The sequence below is a fragment of the Lipomyces japonicus genome (genome assembly GCF_038497905.1).
Source record: "Lipomyces japonicus strain CBS 7319 unplaced genomic scaffold V1514scaffold_9, whole genome shotgun sequence".
NCBI lineage: Eukaryota > Fungi > Ascomycota > Lipomycetes > Lipomycetales > Lipomycetaceae > Lipomyces > Lipomyces japonicus.
In genome coordinates this window covers 25666-50100 of record NW_027117821.1, presented here as the reverse complement: position 1 = coordinate 50100, position 24435 = coordinate 25666, and the positions used below count along the sequence as shown (strand labels likewise).

General features: G+C 37.8%; 12 protein-coding genes across 12 annotated transcripts; 3 read left to right on the top strand and 9 right to left on the bottom strand.

The window, feature by feature from the left end:
- Positions 1-93: 93 nt before the first annotated feature.
- V1514DRAFT_303888 (mitochondrial 54S ribosomal protein bL12m) lies at positions 94-1065 on the top strand. The gene is made up of 3 exons (XM_066925614.1): positions 94-245; positions 375-522; positions 580-1065. Exons 1-3 carry the CDS (start codon positions 175-177, stop codon positions 892-894), a joined length of 534 nt encoding a protein of 177 aa, XP_066784616.1. The 5' UTR covers positions 94-174; the 3' UTR covers positions 895-1065.
- Positions 953-2038, bottom strand: V1514DRAFT_327254 (CTD kinase subunit gamma CTK3-domain-containing protein). Its single transcript, XM_066926937.1, has 5 exons — positions 1809-2038; positions 1572-1748; positions 1439-1527; positions 1301-1388; positions 953-1248 (listed from the first exon to the last, which is right to left on the bottom strand). Exons 1-5 carry the CDS (start codon positions 1965-1967, stop codon positions 1093-1095), a joined length of 669 nt encoding a protein of 222 aa, XP_066784615.1. The 5' UTR covers positions 1968-2038; the 3' UTR covers positions 953-1092.
- A 142-nt stretch (positions 2039-2180) lies between these two features.
- On the bottom strand, positions 2181-3477 carry V1514DRAFT_290792 (ribonuclease E inhibitor RraA/Dimethylmenaquinone methyltransferase). The gene is made up of 3 exons (XM_066925309.1): positions 3305-3477; positions 3131-3253; positions 2181-3079 (listed from the first exon to the last, which is right to left on the bottom strand). Exons 1-3 carry the CDS (start codon positions 3365-3367, stop codon positions 2591-2593), a joined length of 675 nt encoding a protein of 224 aa, XP_066784614.1. The 5' UTR covers positions 3368-3477; the 3' UTR covers positions 2181-2590.
- An 871-nt stretch (positions 3478-4348) lies between these two features.
- On the bottom strand, positions 4349-6610 carry V1514DRAFT_327244 (bacterial low temperature requirement A protein-domain-containing protein). Its single transcript, XM_066926936.1, has 4 exons — positions 6187-6610; positions 6026-6129; positions 5100-5978; positions 4349-5050 (listed from the first exon to the last, which is right to left on the bottom strand). The coding sequence occupies exons 1-4, from the start codon at positions 6371-6373 to the stop codon at positions 4823-4825; spliced, it is 1398 nt and encodes a 465-aa protein (XP_066784613.1). The 5' UTR covers positions 6374-6610; the 3' UTR covers positions 4349-4822.
- Positions 6611-6819: 209 nt separating this feature from the next.
- Positions 6820-7802, top strand: V1514DRAFT_327243 (uncharacterized protein). The gene is made up of 3 exons (XM_066926935.1): positions 6820-6976; positions 7036-7467; positions 7528-7802. Exons 1-3 carry the CDS (start codon positions 6875-6877, stop codon positions 7666-7668), a joined length of 675 nt encoding a protein of 224 aa, XP_066784612.1. The 5' UTR covers positions 6820-6874; the 3' UTR covers positions 7669-7802.
- A 127-nt stretch (positions 7803-7929) lies between these two features.
- V1514DRAFT_327239 (glutathione S-transferase) lies at positions 7930-9168 on the bottom strand. Its single transcript, XM_066926934.1, has 4 exons — positions 8777-9168; positions 8572-8726; positions 8409-8522; positions 7930-8356 (listed from the first exon to the last, which is right to left on the bottom strand). Exons 1-4 carry the CDS (start codon positions 8820-8822, stop codon positions 8015-8017), a joined length of 657 nt encoding a protein of 218 aa, XP_066784611.1. The 5' UTR covers positions 8823-9168; the 3' UTR covers positions 7930-8014.
- A 291-nt stretch (positions 9169-9459) lies between these two features.
- V1514DRAFT_362265 (glycosyl transferase) lies at positions 9460-11788 on the bottom strand. The gene is made up of 7 exons (XM_066929731.1): positions 11593-11788; positions 11459-11537; positions 11214-11407; positions 10855-11162; positions 10597-10797; positions 10172-10546; positions 9460-10119 (listed from the first exon to the last, which is right to left on the bottom strand). Exons 1-7 carry the CDS (start codon positions 11682-11684, stop codon positions 9824-9826), a joined length of 1545 nt encoding a protein of 514 aa, XP_066784610.1. The 5' UTR covers positions 11685-11788; the 3' UTR covers positions 9460-9823.
- Positions 11789-11845: 57 nt separating this feature from the next.
- V1514DRAFT_327232 (Decaprenyl diphosphate synthase-like protein) lies at positions 11846-13125 on the top strand. The gene is made up of 2 exons (XM_066926933.1): positions 11846-12276; positions 12327-13125. The coding sequence occupies exons 1-2, from the start codon at positions 12073-12075 to the stop codon at positions 12951-12953; spliced, it is 831 nt and encodes a 276-aa protein (XP_066784609.1). The 5' UTR covers positions 11846-12072; the 3' UTR covers positions 12954-13125.
- V1514DRAFT_327228 (uncharacterized protein) lies at positions 13046-14210 on the bottom strand. The gene is made up of 2 exons (XM_066926932.1): positions 13496-14210; positions 13046-13430 (listed from the first exon to the last, which is right to left on the bottom strand). The coding sequence occupies exons 1-2, from the start codon at positions 13973-13975 to the stop codon at positions 13281-13283; spliced, it is 630 nt and encodes a 209-aa protein (XP_066784608.1). The 5' UTR covers positions 13976-14210; the 3' UTR covers positions 13046-13280.
- Positions 14211-14309: 99 nt separating this feature from the next.
- V1514DRAFT_327227 (DNA polymerase epsilon subunit C) lies at positions 14310-15497 on the bottom strand. The gene is made up of 2 exons (XM_066926931.1): positions 15063-15497; positions 14310-15005 (listed from the first exon to the last, which is right to left on the bottom strand). Exons 1-2 carry the CDS (start codon positions 15135-15137, stop codon positions 14679-14681), a joined length of 402 nt encoding a protein of 133 aa, XP_066784607.1. The 5' UTR covers positions 15138-15497; the 3' UTR covers positions 14310-14678.
- A 113-nt stretch (positions 15498-15610) lies between these two features.
- On the bottom strand, positions 15611-17691 carry V1514DRAFT_327225 (kinase-like domain-containing protein). The gene is made up of 2 exons (XM_066926930.1): positions 16607-17691; positions 15611-16549 (listed from the first exon to the last, which is right to left on the bottom strand). The coding sequence occupies exons 1-2, from the start codon at positions 17561-17563 to the stop codon at positions 15764-15766; spliced, it is 1743 nt and encodes a 580-aa protein (XP_066784606.1). The 5' UTR covers positions 17564-17691; the 3' UTR covers positions 15611-15763.
- Positions 17692-18284: 593 nt separating this feature from the next.
- Positions 18285-24269, bottom strand: V1514DRAFT_350949 (DNA-directed RNA polymerase II subunit RPB1). The gene is made up of 7 exons (XM_066929434.1): positions 24061-24269; positions 23938-23970; positions 23751-23876; positions 23609-23681; positions 23481-23551; positions 18985-23419; positions 18285-18918 (listed from the first exon to the last, which is right to left on the bottom strand). The coding sequence occupies exons 1-7, from the start codon at positions 24112-24114 to the stop codon at positions 18407-18409; spliced, it is 5304 nt and encodes a 1767-aa protein (XP_066784605.1). The 5' UTR covers positions 24115-24269; the 3' UTR covers positions 18285-18406.
- Positions 24270-24435: the final 166 nt, after the last annotated feature.

The window sequence follows — 24435 nt, the reverse complement described above, 5'->3', positions numbered from 1 at the left end:
CCATTTATTTCACACTACAAAGACGCTTACGCCGCCAACACGTAAACTTAAAATTTTTCCATATACACAATTTTCAATTCGTTCAATTTGTCGGCGCGGAACGAAAATCGCAAATTTGAAAAATCAAGAACCAATTGCTCTTTATTTTTTGTAATATTCGATTTATTCGTAATCATGTCTTTTTCGGCTCTTATTAGATCTTCTTTAAGGACATCGTGCCTTGCTACCAGAGCTGTGTCAAAGAGGTATGGCTTACTGATTGTCAAGTTACCACTGGCTATATAAGACAGTGGCAGCAAGTTTTCGATTGTTTCGAAGAAAAAAAAATGTTTATTATGGGCTAATGGGGTTCGTTTTTTCTTTGTGCGTCATAGACAAACTGGTCAGATTTTATTTCCTGCTTATAATGTCATACGACACAATAGCACCGAGGCGGCGGTTGATCCTAAAATCTCTAGCATAGTGGACCAAATTTCTGGATTGACTCTGCTTGAGACTGCTGATCTTGTTTCCCTCTTGAAGGTAAGCTGTGTGCGACCATAGTATGTGTCAGTTGCACTAACAATTCAATTACTACAGGAGAGACTAAATATAAAAGATATTGCTCTCCCAAGTGCTGCTCCTGCTGCTGCCGCTGCTGCTCCTTCTGTTGAAGCCGCCCCAGAACCAGTTGAGGAGAAGACGATGTTCAACGTTAAACTGGAGAGCTTTGAAGCAACTGCGAAGCCTAAGATTATTAAAGAGGTTAAGGCTTTACTAGGTCTCAACCTTGTCGAATCCAAGAAGTTTGTCGAGAGCGCACCAAAGGTTCTAAAGGAAAATATTACCAAGGATGACGCAGAAAAGATAAAGTCTACTCTTGAGGCTTTAGGTGCTAAGATTTCATTAGATTAAGATGCTCTGAGATTGCAGATGTAGGCATTTCATTTAATGAACATCTTCTTGTACATAATTATGTCTGAATCTACAATTTATATATAATACACTAGGGCTACATGTAACTATAGAAAATTCAAATTTCAATTCGTTTCCGTTAAAGCAATTTAATTTTTTTTAACTCCGCAAACTCCAATATGCCAAAAAAAGCTTTCTTTACTTCGCAGCTTGTTTAAAAACTTCTATTTCCTCCTTTATGTCTTCATAATCATCCTGAGCTAAATCGCTAGTCTTCTCCCATGCATCCTCAAACTCGGTCTGAATAACATCCCCAGCAGGAATGACCCATATATTTTCGCGCGTCCTTTTATGCTATCAACAGGTTAATAGGAAATTTTGAGTCACCAACACAAGGCATTCTTACTCTTTCCCTATCCTCGTCCATTCGTTTTAATATCTCTTCCCTTGAAAAAGATGGAACTTCTTGTTTTGGTTGAAACTCAACTCGGCTCCTATATCAAATTTAGAACCCCCTTATAGATAGAATATAAAGGACTATTACACCAGAACTTCTCTTTCTTTCAGTAACGTTTCAAGTTCTGCCAGTTTAGAGTCGTCAATTATTGATTTGCTCTTTAGAGTATTTAGGACCTTGGAAAGTTAGGCAATTATCAAAAGAATAGCATAAGACAAACCTTTCGTGCAAGATTGACATTTGCTAGGGCCCCTTTTGCTTCAGGAACAACTTTATCGAAAATCTCCCAGAGATCGCGTCTGACCATATCGACGTACTCAGTAAATCCTGAACGTGTGCTATATTCACAAAGAGTTTCGAGAAAAAATAGCATATTAATTCTTGCGTTCAATGACGTCTATTCAAAAATTTTATTAGCCATGTAAATAAACTGGAACTGCAAGATCATTTCACATACCTTATCTAATTCTTCAATTATGCAGGAATACAAATCTTCACTCAGGTCTTGATAGCGAAGAGCAAACTGTGCGCATTTTGTAGCTGATTGTATTGAAGCATTTAATCTTCGTAAAAGATCTGTAAATGTCAGTCTTGCAGCAAACGCATCCAGAGGCATTCTTTGAAATTTTTTTTGAAGGTAAGTTGATGAGGAAAACTTGGTTTAGACTGTCCTCGATTTAAAATCATAGTTAGCTATAAGGTTTCTTCCTACCCCATCATAAAATTACGTTTACATCTAGTCCAACCACTCGAAATTCAAACAAAAAAATAGCTATCTTGATTTCATTCTACAATCAGCTTTCAAGAGTGTACTTTGCACCAAATCTTAAGCCATAATTGCAAATAAAATTGAGTACATGAAAACTAGCAAAAGATAAAATTATCGCCATTAAATATCATTATATGGTAGGATATTAACAGTCATTGAACTCGTGAAACAAATACTATGCTAAAATATAGCATGATCCGTACATTTATATAGTTAGAATACATATTGCAATAATCACAATATGAAATTTTATGCGAAAACTATTCTGCAGTATTGTGGATAAAAGGATAGGTTCATGATCACAGTAGTAATTTTTAAAATAATTTGCTTGAACGATGGCATATATCATGATTGTAACATTATATCTGGCACTTGCCATTAAAAAAATTAGCACATAACTTATCCTCCCAATATATCGAGAACACACTCTCTCTATATATATAGTCACCCTGTATAAATACTTCCACGAGTCACTTGCGAAAACGCTTGATCGCCTGGCTTAATGATTCGCCATTTCTCAACGCTTCGAAAGTCAAGTCATCGATTTTTTTGCGAGCTTCACATAATTCAATAACTTTACTGACAAGATTGACTGGTATCACCACAACACCGTCAGCATCACCAATAATATAATCTCCTGGATGCACCCATAAGTCACCATTATATTGGACGGGAACATTAATCTCACTACCTCTCGTAAACCCAGCCGAGCCTAATATAGACGTGCCTCTGGCAAACACGGGGTATTCTAGTGACCTATGTTCATTAATGTCCCTCAACCGTCCATCAATCACAGTCCCAACGGCGCCTAAATATTTGGCTCTTGTAGATAGCAAGCCACCCCAGCATGCAGAATAGTGATTTTTTGGCTGAGAAACAAAAATAACTTTTCCAGGTTCACTGTAGTCTGAGTAGTGCTTTGAGAGAGAAGGACTCGAGGTATCGGATGCGTCAACCATCTAACGAAAGGTCAGAAATCTTGCTTCCCTTTGACACATTGCCATATTCACCTTAACCGTAATTAATTCTCCAAAAATTTTAGCCTCTCCTGCTTGTCTTTCTGGCGAAAACATCGATATTCCGTCAAGAAATCCTCCAAACGGATATTGCAGCTTTACAAGTGCATCTCCTACCTTTAATTAGCGTTAAAATCAAAACCCCTCAAATATACTAGATATATATACATCACATGAAGCAAATTCGGATAAAGCTTTTAGAGAGGCCTCAGATACCAATTTACCAGCCATGTCTATCAAGTAAACCAAGCGTAATCTATACTAAGTGTATCATGGCCAGACTGCGGAATACAGGTTATATATATAGATTATATTTGATCGGGCCACGGGGAGGTCGGAACTTTAGATTTTAAGATTTTGGGTTCACGCTTGACGCGCAAAATCGATTGTTTGCATGTAGCGGCATTGAAATTTAGTTCACATGTTTCTACAAATGAAGTGAGCGCTGAAGATTTTTAGATCAAAAGTATGAGATTTACGTGAGAGCTTGACAAGGCGATATCTGACGGACAAGTTGTGCGATGTGATTCAACCAAGGAGCTTTTGCTTATAATAAATCATATTGATGATAATAACAAAAACAAATGAGCTTGGTTCAGGTGATGTGAGCCACTATTTCGTCTTGTTTTCCACCGCTAGAGTTTCAGACCGGATAGACAATTTAAGACCCTAAAGCAGACACTGACTGCTTAATACATGTCTTATTCCGAGTTTGGCGTGATTTTGGACATGCTTGATAAAAAGACATCGATTTGATACGTAAGCTAACTTGAACTACTTTAAAATTAAAGCCTCGCAGTGGACCGAATGATCAACTTCAGCCCAATCGACGTGTTTATGGTTCATTTTCAGGTTTAAGAATGATAGAGTATGCATTAAGCTTTTTGCTGAACGAAAGCTGGCCCAAAATCATATTCTTCCGCAGAACAAGCGAAGTTTAGGATAATGCCAAGGCTCTAGTACATGAGGGGGTTCAGAACTGCATCATGCTAAATATTTGATATAATGTTAAGTGAAATAACAGTAAAACATTTAAATTATTCTGGTTTGCTTATAAGCAAACAAAAAAATTATACCATATTGAACAATATTGAACCTGTTAAGCCATTAGTAGGTAGCCATGGAGAATCGTTAATATGTAATCATCATCATTTAATGTCCTCGGATTACTTGGTTGCTCAATATTACTTGAACTTTTCAATGGTTAATACTCTACAAATAAGATTATACTTGTTAATTCTACGACAAATGCAAACGAATCTTTGATATCATAACAAATAATTTCAAGTAGTTTAATGGACAATATAATATCACTTCTAAAAAACAAGATATATCTAGCATTCAATAGTGTCGTGGCAGGTGGTGTTGCAAGCAACCTCCCCAAAGTATTCTAGTAGACAATTCCGAAATTAATGAGTATCGATATAAAAGCATGAATATTTGACATAATTGTATATGTATCACAAGCCCCTAATGTTTCAATTTTTAAAAAAGTCGAGTCTACAATATACCATAGCCTATATAAGTATTGAAGAGTTGCTGAAATCTCGAAGCACCAAAACACGTTGTTCTATAGCATATCTCTTTGACCCAAATCGTAACAAATAGGGGCAACTAGCCAATTTAGCCCCCCCTCATTGCGAGTCATTATTATAAGTTAAATTATCCAAACCTGATGTTTAATTTCTAAGTTTTCGAATTCTCAGTAGCAATCGTAATTTCTGGATAATTTGTCTCTTTCCATTTTTCCCAAAACTTGGCTCCCTTCGAAAGCGATGTAATATTCTCCCAGACAACACAAACAACGTGAAGAACCATGATGATTGATAACAATGATGTGACATGAAGAGAATCAGCAAGCGGGAGACAGATGATAATTATACCTGAAATTGGTCGGAAAATGATTCGGGCGTACTAAATATAATTAATAACAAAAAAAAGTTTTAATACACAAAAGACTAACCTTAGGAAGTAGTAAAGTCTTAGGTTCATCTTCAGATTTATGAAGCAAAGAAATAATAAACAGAATGATCAATCCGGTACCGATACCGCCACATAAGAGCCATCTCTGGCCAATATGTAACTCAGAGGATTCGGTACTGATAGCTGCCACGTGTCCGCCAGCTAGTAAGCTTGCAATCAAGGGGAGATGGAGCACAACCCATAAAAAAGATGCGTAAATGGAATGCTGAAACGGATGCTGCCCCTGAATCGAGCCATCGTTGTGCACATATAACCAGTTCAAACAAAATGCGATGATTAAAGTCCAAATTGCTCGAACAAGTCTGTCGTTAAAGCCAATTGCAGCGGGAGATCGAACGACAATCGAATAAAGATACTCCCCAAGCACAATTATAAAAAAAGCTGCAAAGCGGTCGACTTCGTGTGCAATGTCAACAGCAGTTGTATAATTTGCCCTTAGAAGCCTTTTTGCCGCCGGAGAATAGCAAAATACCCAAACCACTTCTTCTAATACTATTGCAACACTGGTTACCGCAATCTTGCTTCGAAAAGAAATCGATTCAAAAAATAGAGGAATATAGATACACAGGCAAATAAAAGAAAGACAAAACCAAAGTCTCTGCTGAGCTCTATGATGATAGCTTGCAAATGAGTAAATAAGGTGAACCGTCATTGATGTGAAGCGTGCTGCAATATATGCACCAACTGTAGATCTCATGGCACCGATATCCTTGTCCACAAGTGTTGCATTATTACCATACATGACCAGTAGTGCCATAATCCAGAGAATAAGTACCCTTTGAGCGAGATCATCCGTATAGAAAGAATTCATTAATTCTCTAAGGTCACTCCAAACATGCCATGTCGGGGCCAAAATAAGCTTGCTACGTTAATCCTGATTTTTAAGAAACTGGGTATTCAACATACTATGTACTTCACCAAGTTGACACCCGACACATGCTCAACAAGATTATCAGCTAAGTTGGCTACAATAGCCACGTATAGCAAGTCCAAAAAAAGCTCGAATCGACCTGTAAGTGACAATGTGTTAAGATCAAGTACTACAGGACGGTACAAATCATATATACCTGCTTGTCTCTCTCCTTCTAAACGTTTCATTAAAGTTTTTCCTTCGAACCATTGTAATGCAAGCGGTTGGCGAAATAGTGCACGATGCGTCATTCCTATTTCAGTCGTCGAGTCGGGTGACACGAAATCTTCCACTTGAGAATTTGTTCTCTCAAAAGACTGTCGATGGAGATCTTCGTTAAGCATGATGTTCTATGTACTGCCTAGACGTAATTTTTTTTTTGTGCCAATTGATTTAAACACAGTACTATGCTAAGAGATTTTAAAGGTATAGAATTATTTGTACTTGATAATGTGAAGGTCATTATGACTGAAATTATATACATTGTAAGCGGAGCATGCCAAGTCCTGTGGCACAGTAATTTTTTTTCAGTTTATAGTGTACATGCGTAAAGTTATTATTTATCAGTTAACTAACTACGTTATAACTAACTATTATAGTTATGGTTATAGTTATAGTTGAGAGTTGCATTGTTAAACTATAAAATTATAAACAAGATGAGTTAGTTAACTAACTATTTACTAATATGGAAGCTCATGTAAGCATATACAGGATAGTTTATAAGCAATTTAACCTGAAAACGGTCGAGTTGCAGAGTATGCAATTCTTATATAATATACCGTATTAATTTAGATCATATAAACGAAATAATTTATAACTTGAATTGAATATCAGAGACAACGAAAATGCCGAGTTTTAACGTGTATTTTCATAGTACTGTTCAAGCTTCAGTTTTCAAAGCTGTTGCCAATGTAGCTGGTCAATATTTTGATTCTAAGAAATACAATGTACGAACGTTTACGTACGCTTTTTCGAATGTCTTTAAGACTAACTGAATTTCATATAGGTGCCCTTTTCGTTAGCTCTTGCTCCTGTGCTTGCGTTTTTTGTCTGGGGTTTAGTACAAACTCCTTTGTGGATTAAATGGAGCGAGATTCTTGATCGACATTTTCCACCGGTAGATCTAGGTTCATTAGACGTCAATGCAAACCACAAAACGAAGGGTAACAGTAATGACGACCTGAATGACAATAATACCGAAAAAAAAGAAAGTACTAGTATTTTCGCTCAGCCCAACAAGAAAGACGACACTGATGAGGCAGGAGTTCAGTCAGAGCCATCGGAGAATCAAATTCCGCCTACCAATTTTCTGAATATTTTCATAAGCACACTTTTGACGGAGACAATTTTAAGTCCCATCACCAATGCAATTTTCATTGCCTATATAAGTTTTCTCCGCGGTTTATCATATAAGGAGATTGGTGAAGTGATTCGATTGGTCAGTATTAGCTTCTTATTGCTTCGCAAGATATTACACGTGCTAACTATGTACAATTAGACACTGCCATCGATTGAGTATAATTCGTTTAAAATTTGGCCAATCGTTACATTCATTGGCTTATTAGCTTTTCCCATTGAAGGGAGAGTTTTTTTTAGAGCCCTTGTCGGTGTGGTTTGGTCCATCTATCTTAGTTGGTAGAGTTGTATTTTGACTGCTAGGACGACCTGTACTTTTCAATATAATTTTTGAGAAATGAGCTGTACCATACATTATATAGATATTGTATAACTATACATATAAATACCAATTAATTATAACTTAGAGTTCCTTTACGTGATTTGGTCACTCTTTCATAATAAGATTAAAGCATGACATTCCGTTCGCTCCTGTGGGCAATGAATGACTCAGTCATCCCGGCCCAATCGCGCATCATGGCCCCTTTATATAATAAAAGCTATTATAAATGAATATCTACATATATTTATTTTTGATTTCAACTACCTATAAGACAATCTTCTCTGCAGTAAGTTGGCATGTGTAAGGTTTAGTTCCATACTTCGCCCTCAGTGCTTTTCTTGATAGCAGGACGGGCAAGAAGTCTCTCTTGCCAGTCGTACACTGCAGGATATTCAGTCTTGATATCAATTTCGATCTTGTACAGAAATCTGACCCATTGAAGAAACGAAATATCAGCAATAGTAATTTTGCCCAGAGCAAGCCAACCATTGGAACCCTCCTTTTCGAGCTGCTTGTTAATAACCTTCAAATTACGATGAGTCTCTTTAATGTATCGTTCTGAAGCCTCAACATTAGTGTTACCAGTAAGAACCTTAAACCAAACTGCTTGGCCAAGATATGGCCCAAACCCTGTCAATTGGTACAAAAACTGCAGGAATAATGTTAATATAGTAAAACAAAAAAATTATTATTATACTTACCCATGTATCGACAATCGCCTGTTCCTCAATGCTAGCAGGATAAAGTAGGTGTTCGGTGTCATACTTCTTGACCAGATAAAGAATGATAGCTCCAGACTCCCAGATGATCAAGTCCTGTGAGATGTTAAAACCATGCTTTCCACAATATGCAATCTAAACTCACATTATTGCTGTGGTCAACCAGAGCAGGGATACGACCATTGGGATTGATCTTTTCAAATTCAGGCGTCTTCATGCCATTTTCACCATCACCAAATTCCTTAAAAATGGTTTCGTACTCAAGACCGAGTTCACTTAAAACTTGTGCAACCTTCCAGCCTATAATTATATTAGATAATGCTACGAACTTGTACTTCATCAAGTCTTACCGTTTGGGCCAACTTTGTGGGAGTAGAGAGTAAGCTTGGGAGACATTTCTTTTTTTCAGTCCAATACAATAAATTGTCGACAAAACAACAATTTACGAAATATTGCGAGAACGAACGATTTTTTATAATTGGGTCATATTGGTCCGAGCTTTGTTGAACAGAAAAATAACTGCAAACTACTCAGTCCATTCATGTACCCCTTATTTATCTCTCGATATCTCAGATAACTGAATTTGATAATGCTAGATACCACATTTTTCTCGCCCATCGACTAACTTTTGAAGATTTTTAAAACTTACTGTAAAATAAAAACTACATTATAGATTACTGTTACTATTACTGTTATTGTCGTAGGAGTGAATACCTATTGTTATTTACGATTTACAAATTACAATTAATCGTTATTCAATTACAATTTTCTCGAAACCGCGTCCCTAAGTACCCGAGATAGTCCCGTGTTGGAGAAAAATTATTTAACGCTATACCTAAAATAAGAAACATAATTACTATATAAATACGAATACGACGTGTATTATGATGTATGTACTAAATGATGTACTGAATAGGTTTCGAATAACTATACCAATTGACCAACTAGTAGAATTTTTTGACTGTAGGTATCCATTATATTAAATATATTAAACAAATTTAATAATATACATTATCTAAAGTTGTATAGTTGTATAGTACTACATATATTCAATTATAATTAATTATATTTTTCCAATTGGAGCCGTATTCGTTCGCATTCGTACGTTGTAGTATACAGTGTAACTGCATCATCATCTATATACCAATACCCCTCAACTCACAGACTGCAACCAATTAGCACACCGTATATTTAGTGAATACATTCACTATAAAACAATAAATATAAAAGATAACATAATGTAATTGACAAAAACCGGATAGTTATATGCATTAATGTATTCTGTATATCTTAGTGTACAGTAACAACGTATAACCAACATCGTGTATCATCTCACATAATCTCAAAATTCATTAACTGCGTTATACATAATATACAACCATTCTTTTTTTTTTGGTTCAATCATTCTCTGCAAATAAGTATAGCCAACTGAAGCCACACCAACTAGCGACAACGCCTATTGCGCAGTAAGTGCTTATCAGCATTAATTTAAGAAAAGTCAAATCTTTCAAAATTGGAATTTTTTCATAAATTGAAACAAAAAGAAGAAGAGGAACGAATCCCAAAAAATAAATATATGCTATGCGATCAAAAAGAAAGATCCGACGCACATGTCGAACTTTAGCGACATCTCCAAATACGTTAAAAAATGCAAAGATCCATGTAAACGTATAAATGTACTTTATTGCGGCTTCTTAAGTAAACTGTTAGACCGGATTCTTTTATAAAATAACAAGTCAACATACCAGATGATGTAAAAATTAAAGGAAAAATACTTATATATCCCGATACAGTAAGAAGAAAAAAAGGTGTAAGGTATCTTCTATCTTTTAGTGCTAAAAAACTAAAAGGAATAATAACCAATAAAATTGCTTTTTCATGAACGTGCCACCCAAAAAGAAATGAAGCGTAGCCGCACAAACTTAAGGCACTTATAAAATTATCAAATGAAGGTCTTAGAAGCAATGGGGCCATAGAAATTAGTTGATAAAATAGTGTCAATAAAAAAGTAGCTCTTGGTTGAACATCTGGCAATATGACAAATGACGAATCACCAACAAGACCTCTGGTTAATGCTGCTGAATCCGTTTCGAAATTATGATGAAGTAACTTCTTAGACACTATATCAACATTAACTTATGCACTATCGAATAAGCTGTTCTGGTCTTACAAAAATAAAGCATTCTATCAGCTCCAGAGTAAAGAGCCCAAAAATTTGGCGCCCAATATGCATGGCATAATCCGCGAGAAAATGGAAATAACCGGGATATAAGTTGAGGTATTTGGCCCAAATAAATGAACGGTCCAAATGCTAACAGCCCAACCAAAATAACTGACAGACCAAGACGAATTATATGCTCCCATTGTATTACTGTAGACGGTCAACTCATTAGTGCGAAAACATAAATAGTCATAACCACACACATACCGGCAAAAGGATTGGCCAAAGAAAACCTATTAATATCCAAGCAGTATACACGTAATAGATAGAAAAAGTACGCAGGTGCTAGATACAAATAAATGTGCTTAAAGCAAAGAAGAACAGCAAATAAAATACCAGAAAGAAGATATTTTTTCTCCGACATTGATACAATAGAGAATATTAGAATACCATACATCATTGCATTGTATTGGAAATGAATATTATCAATTAATAGCAGCCCTGGAGAAAAATATATCGACATTGCAATGGCATATGCTGGTTTTCGCTTGTCTTCCGGAAGGAGTTTAATATAACTTTCATCATTAATGAATCAAATAGAAAAAGCATTATGAGTATCTTCATACCGCTGTAGAGCATATACCAGAACAAGTTCTGATGCAATCACAGAAACACGTTGAAAAAAAATGGTTGCTGTGCTTGAATAATTTAAATTTGTAATGATCAGCATCTTTGGATCAACAAATCTAGCAAATTGAGAGAGAAACCATTCAAAGTATGCAAAAAACGGCGGGTAGTCTAATGTCCATGGTGATGTTTGCTATATCTGTCATTAAAATAAAAACCTTCATTGTAATACCAATTTTTTTACTTCAATATACCACTCCTTTAGCGGCAAACTGTATGTTATTGACAGCCAATTTCGGTGGACTTCAAAATCCGTTGACTTGCTAAATCGAAGTTAAGAATATCATCTAAACAGGATTGAACAAGTAAAGTACTTACTATGCTGGAAATAAAAGAACTTTGAAGCAAACAGATGCAACAACGGCATCTCTAAACGCAAGTGACAGACTTCTGTTTAAGAAAAACCCCATAATGGAAAGTTTTCTTTGTCTTCTAAATTATTAATATTCTCTGTGGATTCGAACCACCATTTATATATTTATATATCATCTCAGCGTTTCAGGGGTTAAAGCCCAAATTCATGAGCTTTGTCCTCAAAAAACTGGCAACGTATATTGTATAACGCATTTGATAACTAATAAAACCATAACGTGCAAACGGTAGAACTATAACTAACTATAACTATAACATATAATTACGTTAATTATATGAGTTAGCTTATAGATACATACATATATTTACATCTAGTTGTCTACGTTGCACAAACCGCAAGCAATATATATATACCAACCGCGATTTATAACCACTTTTAGAGACTGTATTATATTTGAATCACCACATAAAATAATTAATGTCAAGATGGGTATTACATCTTGGATAAGAACTTTTCCACTCATGCAATATTTTATTGCCTGGGCCCAGGAAATATTTATGTCAGTGTTGAGAACCGGTCCGGTTCCACAGCACGTAGCTTTTGTTATGGACGGAAATCGGCGTTTTGCTCGACGTCGCAAGTTAGAGGTCAAGGAAGGACATTCTGCAGGGTTTGAAAGTCTAGCTCGTGTAAGTTATCCTTGAAAACACAAATTTTATATATATTAACGGATCATCAGATCTTGGAGATGTGCTACCAAGTGGGAATAAAGACCGTTACAGTTTACGCTTTTTCAATTGAAAACTTTAAGCGTCCGCCTGTAGAAGTGGAAGCTCTTATGGAAATTGCAAGAACAAAACTTCTGCAGATAATTCATCACGGCGATTTGGCTGATCGATTTGGAATATCTATTCGTGTGCTTGGTCAACGCAGTTTGATACCTCCAGATGTCCTTACTGCTATCGACAAGTCAACTGAGATGACAAAGGATAACACTACTGCAATTTTAAATATATGTTTTCCTTACACGTCGCGCGATGACATTGTCACATCAATGCGCGAGATCGTTAGCTTATCCGAAGATCATAAAGTCGATCCTGATAAAATTGATGAAAATATGATTGAGCAGCATATGTTCACTCGAGACTGTCCGCCATTGGATATACTTGTTCGTACTTCGGGTGTTGAGCGCTTATCTGATTTTATGCTTTGGCAATCTCACCAGAACTGCACAGTTGAATTTGTCGATTGTTTGTGGCCAGAATTTGAGCCTTGGAGATTTGGCTCAATTTTGTTAAAATGGAGTCGTCAAAAGGCGAAGGAGTATCGTCAAATTGAACTTGAAGCCGAACAAAAGGAGCTGTAAGGTTAAAAGTTTTGTATTTTCGATTTTCACTTGATGCATAATGGAACGGGGAGTTGCTTTTAATTGCGAAATTTGCATTTACTAATTGCTTAATGGTCTCTAAAATTAAATTTGTTTATTAAATGGCATGTTATGATGTTGATAAATTATAATAACTATAATATTAAAAAAAGTCAAGTCTGTAAGTAATTTGGATGTCTAAACAAAACCTAGTAAATCCTGTCAATAAAAAGTAAAAGATAACTCAAATGAAACTATAAGGGGAAAGGTAAAAAAAATTACGAGTCCATCAAACATAAAAACATACAAAAATGGTACATCAAAACTTCATTCAATGTTAAATTCTTTTAGTTCGACTGCCAAAGTTTTTGCCATTGCACTTGCTTTTGCGTATATTAGGCCCACCGGAGCCGCTTTCTCACCAACATGGGCAAGTAATATATTCTCAGAAATAGCGTGTATTACTATTGAAGACTCCTGGCAAGCAGAGTTAATATCCATACCTCACACTTGGGTACCACGTCTAAGTAAGAAAAACAAACCTCATTCTCAACAGCTATCCAACTGATATCGGTATTAGTGCGGTCAAATAAAACATTACCAGTTGCAAACGTTTTCGAATAAGTCCGCCAAACATTGGCTATATAGGAAGCATAAATTTTGGGTTTAGGTGACAAGTCGGAAAGGTGAATAGCTGACGCATTTGTGTGCAAAGATCCTGCTAACGTTTGAGACTGCGATGATAAACCCCTATTATCCTCAGTGACAGAAGGCGACAGGCCCAATGACGATTGAGTACCATGGCTTGTATTGGATGATGAAGCTGCCAGCAAATTCCCGGTAGTACTGAGCAGCAATACCATAACAATCTTTGGTGGGGGAGAGATAGACAGAGAAATATCAATAATATTGTCCTCAGAGTGACTTTGATCCACTACATTTGTCTTAAATGTATCCAATGGCGGCGGGACAAATACCAAAGCCTGTGAAAGCAAAGCTGTCAATCGCCGCGATTTCAGCATTCTCAGGTTCTGAAGTAATCAGTCAACCGTCCACGAATGTGGCCACTTTGATAAATCTGATGTTCCGATTGCAACACGAGTAATAATCTACTACGTTCACCGCTTCTTCGATATACGTAAACACGTGTAATGTACCAACTATATTCGGCAAGTAGGGTAATTATGGCATTTGCGTTAAGACAGAACGCCAGATTAACTTCCAAAAAAATATGACCTTGTTGTAACTGATTATTTCTGGTCATTTGTTTTTACTTTAATAATAAATGATCGTAGATATTGTAAATATTATGAAGATATCACGTATAATTAAGTTTCCATATCTATAGTGTAGTCTGTGATACCATATTTCACTACAATTTAAAAGAGTTATTTTCAACAGGCACAGTTTTTCCATACACAAAACAAACCGAAGCATAATGAAAACTTGATGCCTTTTTTGTTTTGTTTTGTTTTGGTAAAACAATAAATAAGATTGCATATACATTTTATCAACATTATTCAAAATGCGAGCACTTACGAAATAACCATGTGATCTGTGTTTAAATTCCAATTTTTGATTACTTGTAGTGCAATCAGCAGTTAATATGATACAGATTCTACAGCACTGAAAACTTCCGAACGCCAGCTGAAAATATGTTACAAAAAATTTGAAAGCAAATGTTGATAGCAGAAATATCTTCAATCTAGTGGATCTCTTTCTCCTTTATTCCGCTTCAAATCTTTTTTTTCTTCCCCGCGAACGGCCCAACGAAACTTCTCCATTATCAATGTCACCAGAAGAGCTGACACCGACAGCATCCGGATATTTTTTAACAGTATCAGCAAGAAAATCAAATTGCTCTGTTTCAAGGACTGCTTGTTTCAGATGAGCTGGCGATACCCTCTTGGCATTTCTCATCCGCGCATGTCGACAAGATTCCTGCACTAATGAAATCATAAACAACTCTAGCGCTTTCGCAACTACCAGCGGTGTCGCTTGAGCAACCTTGCCGATATCGTCATCTGCTTGCATAATTTTCTTGATACGCGCCTATGAGCTATGTTAGATTATGCCGTACCTCAAACCCATTCTCATTCTATAACATACCACTGGAAATCGGGTTTTGATAACAGGTAAATCTGCTGATATTTTTTCCTTTATTTGATCTTGTACTGATCCCATTGTGAAATTAATATTTATCAATCAGGCTCATAAAAATTAAATAGGCCATTGAATTGCAGCGACCGATTGTCCTTTAGAAATTGAGCATCGTCACATCTTAACGCGATATTACCCTACCTGAAAATGTCCCCTACCTAAATAAATACTTGTAATTACTAAAATTTCCCTGTCTCTTTATACATACAATGTATCATCACTATGAGCTAATGATGAAAAAGATCTCGTGAATTCCATTATCTGTTTATGATTATAATTTTTACCACGCAACTAGATATGTTTTAAGTGTTATTTTATTTATGCATTTCAAGCTGGTCCGGAGGTGAATTTTTGAGGCGTACGACTGATTGGATTACCAGCTATATGAGCTGGTTTTTATGAGCGTCCATTACTTGATCTAATCTGATGGCTTGTTGCATTTAAAACTTTGTTGAGTTTAAGAGTTAGTTTTTTATAATTAGTGATCGAATGCAAAGTGTGATTTATAGTTATATTACCAAAAACGTATTCATACAAATGCAGATATGCTTCATTTAATGTCTATACTACATCGTAAAACATAAAACCCAATTAACCCCTAGCCGCCCAATGCATTGTAAATATTAGAAATTTCTATTAAAGCACAGACACTATCTGGTGAGGTCGATACTCCGTAGTGCTTCTTGAACCCAAGATTCTTCCCATATATGTTGAACGCTCCATCGGCTGTCATGTCGGCGAATACAATTTTCAACAATGGTTTTAGCCCCAAGCCAGGGCTTTTGCAATTCATCATCTCCTTCTCCTTCTGTTGAATTATTTTCCGTTGCAGTGCGAAATTTCACCCAGCTCCATTCCACTCTAGCAATTCTATGTTTTACCCTATTCTTCGCATTGCTTTTTCTGCCATTTCCAACTCCCACGCTTCCAACATCAGATGTCGAAACCGCATCAAAAGGAAACCTACCCTCCATTAACGCGTATAACAATACCCCCAATGCCCAGGCATCTGATTGTCTTCCATCATAACCTTGTCCCATTATTAATTCCGGAGGAGCATAATCCTCAGAACCGCATCTTGTTGTCAACTTGGGATTATCAGGATCTATTCGACGTGACAATCCAAAATCAGTAAGTGTTATAGTGGCCCGATTTTGAGTGATCGCAAAAGGTAATTCATCCTCAGTAAAATTCAGCAAAACATTTTCCAACTTAATATCCCGGTGAACAATGAAATGTTCGTGTAGATATAACACAGCCGAAACCAACTCTGCAAATAGCCTTCGAACAATCTGGGGCTTAAGAAGTTGTAAACGACTGGTTGATGTGGCAAGATCAAATAAATCACCTCCATGACAATAAGGCAAAACAATGAGTGCCCGAGTCAAGGTTAGATTAAATGCTATTAAGTGAATTAAACATGGATGAGAAAGATTCTGTGACAAATGTTAATATCAGAATAAAATAATTTCCAAAAAAAAAAAAAAACAAACCTTAAGAATATCAACCTCCCGCTTTAATGCCGATTCTATTCGTTCACGACTAGCACCACCTACTGAAGTAAGCTCAACTATTTTAACAGCCACCAAATCTTTAATGGCAGTAATTTCGTCGTCAATTTTTTCATCTGTAGTTGCTCCAATTATATGACGCTGTACCGATTTTGCAAGAACGACACGAGAAAATGTTCCACGACCCAATGAACGAATCTCTCGCCATCTAAGTTTACTTAAGGAAAACTCTTCATAAGCCTCAAAAATTTCACCTTGCTTTACTTCATGGTCACCAATATGAGTCTTCTCCCGAAGTAAAGGATCGCAACTCTGAGCTTCGATTTGATCGGTCGTTAACGTTCGTAAATTGGTAGGACCAGCAAATTCAAGACCTGTATCAACAGATACAATTCGTGACTGAGGTATATGAAAAGAAGGCAGAAGATCCCCATAACTTTTCTTGGCTCGAGCTTCAACTTTGTCATCTGGCTGAACTCTAGCGCTATAATCTGAAACTAGACGAGAAGAAATATTTCTGGGTACCTGAGGATAGCTTGCAACTAAAGTCTGAGGCCTTGTCGCAGCAGAAAAAGTTTCAGGTGATGTTGACACAACCGGCGATGGAAGTGGAGTAAGATCACGATAAAAATTCGAAGTGGTTGGTGAGCGATCAAATGAAAGAGAACGAGATCTCGCAATTGAAGTAGATGAAAACGAATTTGAACGGAATAGCTGATTTGCAGTTGGCGCACAGGCAACTGGAGTAGGTAAAAACGACACTTCCTCATAAGACGTGACGGACGAAGCTGAAAGCAAAGACGACGACGATATAGAGTCTCGGTCGTTAGATGTCATAGTCGTCATGACTTTTAAAGAAGGATGAAATGTTTTTCTATCCTTCTCTTGTTGAGTAATAGATGCTTGACCCAAAGGCAGAAGCTTTTGTGGAGTGGCCATTGTTAGCGCAACAGTTCCGGAGTTTCAATTATTATCTTTTCGACTAAACTCCCGAATAAATTTAACAATGTTAATCAATAAAATTTATTATTTTGAAAGTGCAGCAGGATCAGTCTCCGAAAAAAAAAATCGAAGCCAAGTGGTGGACAGGAACTATGAGCAGGGCCTAACCCATAAAAAAGCACAGCGATGATTCAACTGTGATGAGGAACAATATATATGTGCCAAAAACCTTATCTATAGAATAATGCTTGAGTTATTTTATAAGCATACGACTGCGCTGCTATTTAAAGATTGCAGCCTTTTGGTAAGAAATAAAAATTGTACTGTTTTAAAACAAAAATAGTTTAAATAACATTTTTTTTAATAAAAATTATTAAATCAAGTGATCAACCTGCAGGTGTTTATTATATATATAGACTTGCATATTTTCCAAATGCAATTGGGCGGAATTTGAATTCAGCCAACGGAGGACGACGACTTTGCAAAGTCTAAATATACCATGAAGTTTATGTCCAGATATAGATATTAACTAACTATTGCAATTTTATGACAATATTATTTTCTCACTATGCACTCATGACCACGTGTTCCGGACTCGCATTATTAAGGAATAGCGATCCCAAACCCATTATTTTAATTGGTAGCCGCTAGCCATAGAATATTCTCAGCGCCGTCAATTTGTTCGACACAGACTTACTCATCTACTCAAAATGTGATTTTAAAAATAAATATTTGCATTAAGAAAATTTAAAAATATATTATTACAATTATAATTTAACCTATAATAAATCTTGATCTCCACTCCCAACTAATTCACACGTACTAAACACCTGGAATTTGCTATTTATTTTGTCGAGGCGAGGTTGGAGAATACTTCGGTGACGATGGGGAAAAGCTAGGCGAGGTTGGACTATAAGTTGGAGATGTGGGACTATAAGTTGGAGATGTCGGAGAAAAACTCGGCGACGTCGGTGAATAAGTGGGCGAAGTTGGCGAATATGTAGGAGATGTAGGAGAAAAACTCGGCGAAGTTGGACTATAGGACGGAGATGTCGGGCTATAAGTTGGAGAAGTTGGAGAAAAGCTTGGCGACGTCGGTGAATACGTGGGTGATGTGGGTGAATATGTAGGAGATGTCGGAGAATATGTAGGAGACGTTGGTGAATAGCTTGGAGAAGTTGGTGAATAAGATGGCGACGTAGGGCTATAAGATGGCGACGTCGGAGAGTAGCTAGGCGACGTCGGAGAGTAGCTAGGCGACGTCGGAGAATAACTTGGAGACGTCGGCGAGTAACCAGGAGAAGTGGGCGAATACTTTGGTGACGTGGGACTATATGATGGACTCGTCGGTGCTAAAAAAAAGGTTAGTCCCTAGAAATTTCAATTCATGCCTCTAAAATCCGACAACTGTAACTTACAAAACTTCGGAGATACAGCGAACGATGGACTCACTGCCATTCCAGACATTGACGGAGAAGATGGGCTATAAGATGGTGAAGTTGGGCTATACGCCGGCGATGTTGCACCCGCACCGTAAGCCGGACTCGTCCCAAATGACGAGAAAGGAGAGCTAGGACTATACCCAGGGGATTGGCTTCCTGCTCCATACGGGCTTGTTCCAAAACCACCACCGTACTCAGAAAATCCTCCCCGATCGTCAAAACCACCTGATTGAACAACAGGAGAGAATGAAGCCATGGGATCAGGAGAGCTTAGGTATCCTCCGTCGACATATACAGGACTGCGCGACTCATAAGGCGTAGCCTGACCGTCTGCCAGCCCACTCGTAGTACCAGTGTTTACAACTCCTGCGCGGCCATAATCAACAGGAAGAGAACTGAACATCTTTTCATCTAACATAAGATCGAATTGACCGGTACCTAGCGGTGCAAGCTGACCAAGCATGATATTTTCCGATACACCCCGACAATCATCTAATTCGGCTGCCACTGCAGCTTCAAGTAAAATTTCGACAGTCTCTTCAAATGAGCATCGCATAAACGCACCCGTATCAGATCGATTAATGCCGTGCCTACTAATTGCCATCAAATGACCACGAGATGTCATTAAGTCCACGAGCAATGATAAATGACGATAATTCACATATGAACCATCAAAGGCAATAACGTTAAGTATCTCGCGATATAATGCCGCTCTAGTGGCTTCAATTCCAAGAACTGAAAGAACTTCAACGAACGAATTTGTGTAAGTTCTAGTGTAATCGACACCATCAATAGCCATTACTTCCGCTAAATTAACACCATCCGTTTCAAGAACCCATTCCTTTTCTTTCTGATATTCTCCATCTGCATTCAAAACATTTGGCTCATACTGAAGCATGAATACTCTCGAAATACCTTCAATCCCGCGTAAGGATATCGAATCAAGCATGTGAGCTTCAATTCTACGAAGCATAGTATCTTCTTCCGCGTCGGTTTCTTCATCCAAGTCCTTAGGGTCTCTCAATACTCGGCATCGAATAATAAGCTTTTCAGAGTTATCCTCAGACCAAATGACAAAAAGATCTTCTTTAAAGTCTTGAATGATTTTCTCAGCAACTTGACTCATAGTCAGCTGACGGTCGAGCATCTTGGCTCGATCCAATTCAAACCTCAGAAGCCACGGTGACTGTTTATGAATCGTAGCTTCAACCTGCTCATCAGGAATTGAAAAGTACGCCTCAACTGTATCCCTATCTTCTTCAATAACAGTTGAGTGTGGATCTGGATCATAGTAAATTTCAGTTGCAGCAGTGACAGTTTTTAAAGTGGTGTGTTCAATCGCAGATTGCACAGTCTTTGCCCGATCCATAGAAGCAGCATACTCTGGTTGCAAGTAAACACTAAGACTAGGAGTCTTAATATTCTTCGCCACGTTCAAAATTTCCTTCAATCGCGGAACACCGAGAGTGACATTCTTGGAAGAAACACCAGCATAATGAAAAGTATTTAATGTCATTTGCGTAGCAGGCTCTCCGATTGATTGAGCGGCAACAATTCCAACCATCTCACCTGGAGCGACAACTGATTTCGCAAATTGTGCCTCAATCTCTCCAAGGACCCACTCGAACGCAACTCTATTCAACCGATACTCTTCAAATACCCTCTTAGTCGCCAATCTTGAACGGACAAGACATTTCACAAGAGATGTGGCATTCTCTTGAATTTCCTGTACCACCTTTTCGTTACCCCTTACAACAATAAGCTTTTCACATAGGTCCCGTACTTTCTCAACAACTTCCGGTACAGTCAGATCGCTCGCTTTTTGTCTATCTAGATGAAAGATTTGCTGGGAATTGCGTACGATCCGATGAATATTAACGGGTAATGGCCACGAATCATCCCCATTTTTGAACACTTTGCGCAAAAATTCCCGATCAAATTGAAGTTGTTCAAATTCTAAATCCAAAATCTTTTGAATTTCAATATCACCAACAATATCATTACCACTCTCAAGTAAAGAGGACTTCAAGGTTTGCTTAATATCCATGAGATCAATCTTGTAACGTCTAGCAAATTTTTCATTTGAACCCGACATGGAATCAACTGACTGTTTCTCAACAAATGTCGCGTCAATACCGTCTTCGCCATATACAAACTCCAAAATATCACCAGTTGAATTGCGCACAGTACCATCATATCCAACACTGACATCTTCAAGAGCTTTAATAAGACGCCTCTGAATATATCCAGTTTCAGCTGTCTTAACCGCCGTATCAATAATACCTTCTCGACCTGCCATGGCATGAAAGAAAAATTCTTGAGGAGTTAACCCACGCAAATATGAATTTTCAATAAACCCGCGAGATTCAGGACTGTAATCATCTTTAGTGAAATGTGGCAAGGTTCTGTATGCAAAACCGAATGGTACACGTTTGCCCTCAACCATTTGCTGACCCACACATGCAGACATCTGAGAAATATTAATAAATGATCCTTTTGATCCAGCAACTACCATTTGTTTAACATTATTCGCCTCAGTCAAACTAGTTTCCGCAGATCTACCAGCGCTATCACGTGCCGTATTAAGGACTTTACTAACTTTCTGCTCAAAAGATTCTCGAAGCGTCATACCTGGCTCTGGTGATAAGGTGTTGGCTTGAGCATCATGAATAATCTGTTGAACCTCACGCTTTGCCTGCGCAATAGTATTTGTAATGTTACGCATGGTCTTTGCGTCAGCAATCGTATCACCGATTCCAATAGAAAACCCGTTATGAAGTAACCAGTAATTGACAACTGTCTGGACTCCACCAAAAAAATCACGAGTCAACGCAGGTCCTTTCTCTCTCATGATAGTATGGATCAATCCTCCACTAGTTGCACCAACAGTCTTCTTGTCCACGACTCCATACATGATTTCTCCGTTTTCAATCATCATACCGTTGTCGCGAACTGACAAAAGGGTATTTTTGTCATCAAACCTTTGAAGATTTATTCCTTTTGGAATTACCATACTAAGCATTTGCTTTCCGGTCCATAGGGCTTTAGGCTTTTGAATAGCAGGAAAGGGAATGTTACCATCCCAGTTTGGAACCCAATAAAGAATATTCATGACTTGATCAAAATTCAAAAACGAATCGCGTTTTGTCATCTTTCGAACACCACAAAGAGTATCCTGAACAATTCCCATCACAGGCTTATTTGACTGAGGTGAAACAATCTGCAAGGGTACAGCACAAAGTTGACTTAATTCTGCGCGAGTTTCTTCTGACTGCGGTACGTGTAAATTCATTTCATCTCCATCAAAATCAGCATTATAAGGCGAGGTTACCGACAAATTCAATCGAAAAGTCGAATACGGCATGACTTTTACTCTGTGAGCCATCATAGACATCTTATGCAAAGACGGCTGACGGTTAAACAAAACAGGATCGTCATCCACTATATGTCGCTCAACTCTCCAACCATATTGTAGTGTAATATCACCAGCACGCTTGTGATAGCGTAGATCGATGCGTTCACCGGTATCTCGAATAACATACTTCGCTCCTGGGTGTTCATTTGGACCATTTCTAACAAGCTGAGTAAGCTTATGGATATTATAAGGGGTTACAATTTCCGGATAGGTAAGGGTTCTTGCAATACTGCGAGGAACCCCTACTTGGTCAAGAGCTAAATTTGGATCTCCAGAAATAACCGTGCGAGCTGAAAAATCAACACGTTTTCCCATCAAATTACCACGTAGACGACCTTCTTTTCCCTTTAAACGAGCACGTATGGACTTAACTGGACGGCCTGACTTTTGTAAAGCTTGCGGCTGACCAGCTATGTCATTATCCATATACGTTGCAACATGAAACTGAAGTAAAGATTCGAACTCATTTAGTACGTGAGCTGGTGCACCGTCTTGATCACACCGTCGAACGTTAGTATTGGCTTTAAGAATATCTGCCAATTTATAAGTTAAATCATCTTCGCCACGAGCACCTTCAGTAATAGCGATTGACGGTCTAACAGGAGGCGGCGGAACTGGCAACACCGTGATAATTAACCATTCAGGTCTAGCATAATCAGCATTCAAACCTAGACGATCGAGATCTTCATCAGATATGTGCTTGAAGACATTAAGAATTTCTTGAGGTTTTAACTGCCGGCGCTCAGGCTGGTCAACTTCATCTGAATTTTTATCTTTTTTCCACAAGCCATAAAGCTTAAGCCCATCTCTTCTAATTGTAGGCTGAGCGTTTCCACATCCACCATGCGAAGCTCGCTTCGGAGCTTTTTCGCCGAATTCATCATCGGGTGGTGCATCAGTGTCACATGTCATTTTAGCCTTACATAAAGACCAAACGGCTTGAAACCGGCGCTTTGGGTCACGAATCCTGATAGATTGCGCAAAAGCAAGATTACTCTTAAAACTTGGTAAGCAAGCTTTACTCAGATTAAAATCTATGAAAAAATGCAATACTCACTTCATCAAGTTTCAGTTTGCCACAATGAAAACAAACAGCTTCGCAAATTTTTTTGATTTTACTAATAAATCCTAGTCACAAATATCAGCAATTATGTCAAAAGTCTAGTTTTTTTTTGGAATACAAACCAATGTGAAATACAGGCTTCGCAAGTTCAATATGACCAAAATGACCGCAACATTCAGACATTCCTTCGCCACACTATTATAAGAAACATAATAAAATGATTAGATCGCGCGTATGTAAAATTGCTCAAGTGAGACAGCATACAGTTTCACATTTGAAATTGCGGTCGATCGATCCGAGTCTCGAATCGTTTAAACCTCCAACACGAGGTCGCTGACGAGACTCATCCATAGTCTCTGGGTATTCAATTTTAGCCACGCTCATCGCTTTCTGCAGAAGTTCACAACATTAGCACCACATTTGAGAAAAGAAAAAACAGAGTGGCGCTTACGATCTCCTCCGGCGACAGGATTCCAAATTGGATCTATGGCAACAAAATCAGTATAAACCAATTCGCTAATTAATTTATTCGCGTAAAAACAGCGGATATCAGGTAGCACACGGCATTACTAACCTCCTTGATCGTCTTCAGAGGAGCAGACGAGTACGGAAACAATGCTCCGCTCATTGTTTCGGCAGACTAGCAGTGAATCAAACAAAAGAAGTCTAATTCAGCTCGTAAGAGCCACTTAGGTTAAGATCCTGTGAATCTCGCTAATCAAGATTGAACACGATATGAATTAACGATGTGTGTGCTCAAACGTGATCAACTGTCGAGATTGTGGACGTATTGTATAGGCAATAATTGTGAACGACGGGAAAAGTATTACCGCCTGCTGGCGCGGTATGAAATGTACCCGGTGCCTGAGTATACCGCGGAATGCAAAAACTTTATTTGTAATGCCAAAGCCTCACCATCGCGTTGTGTGACCGTTCGTTGTCCTTCAGG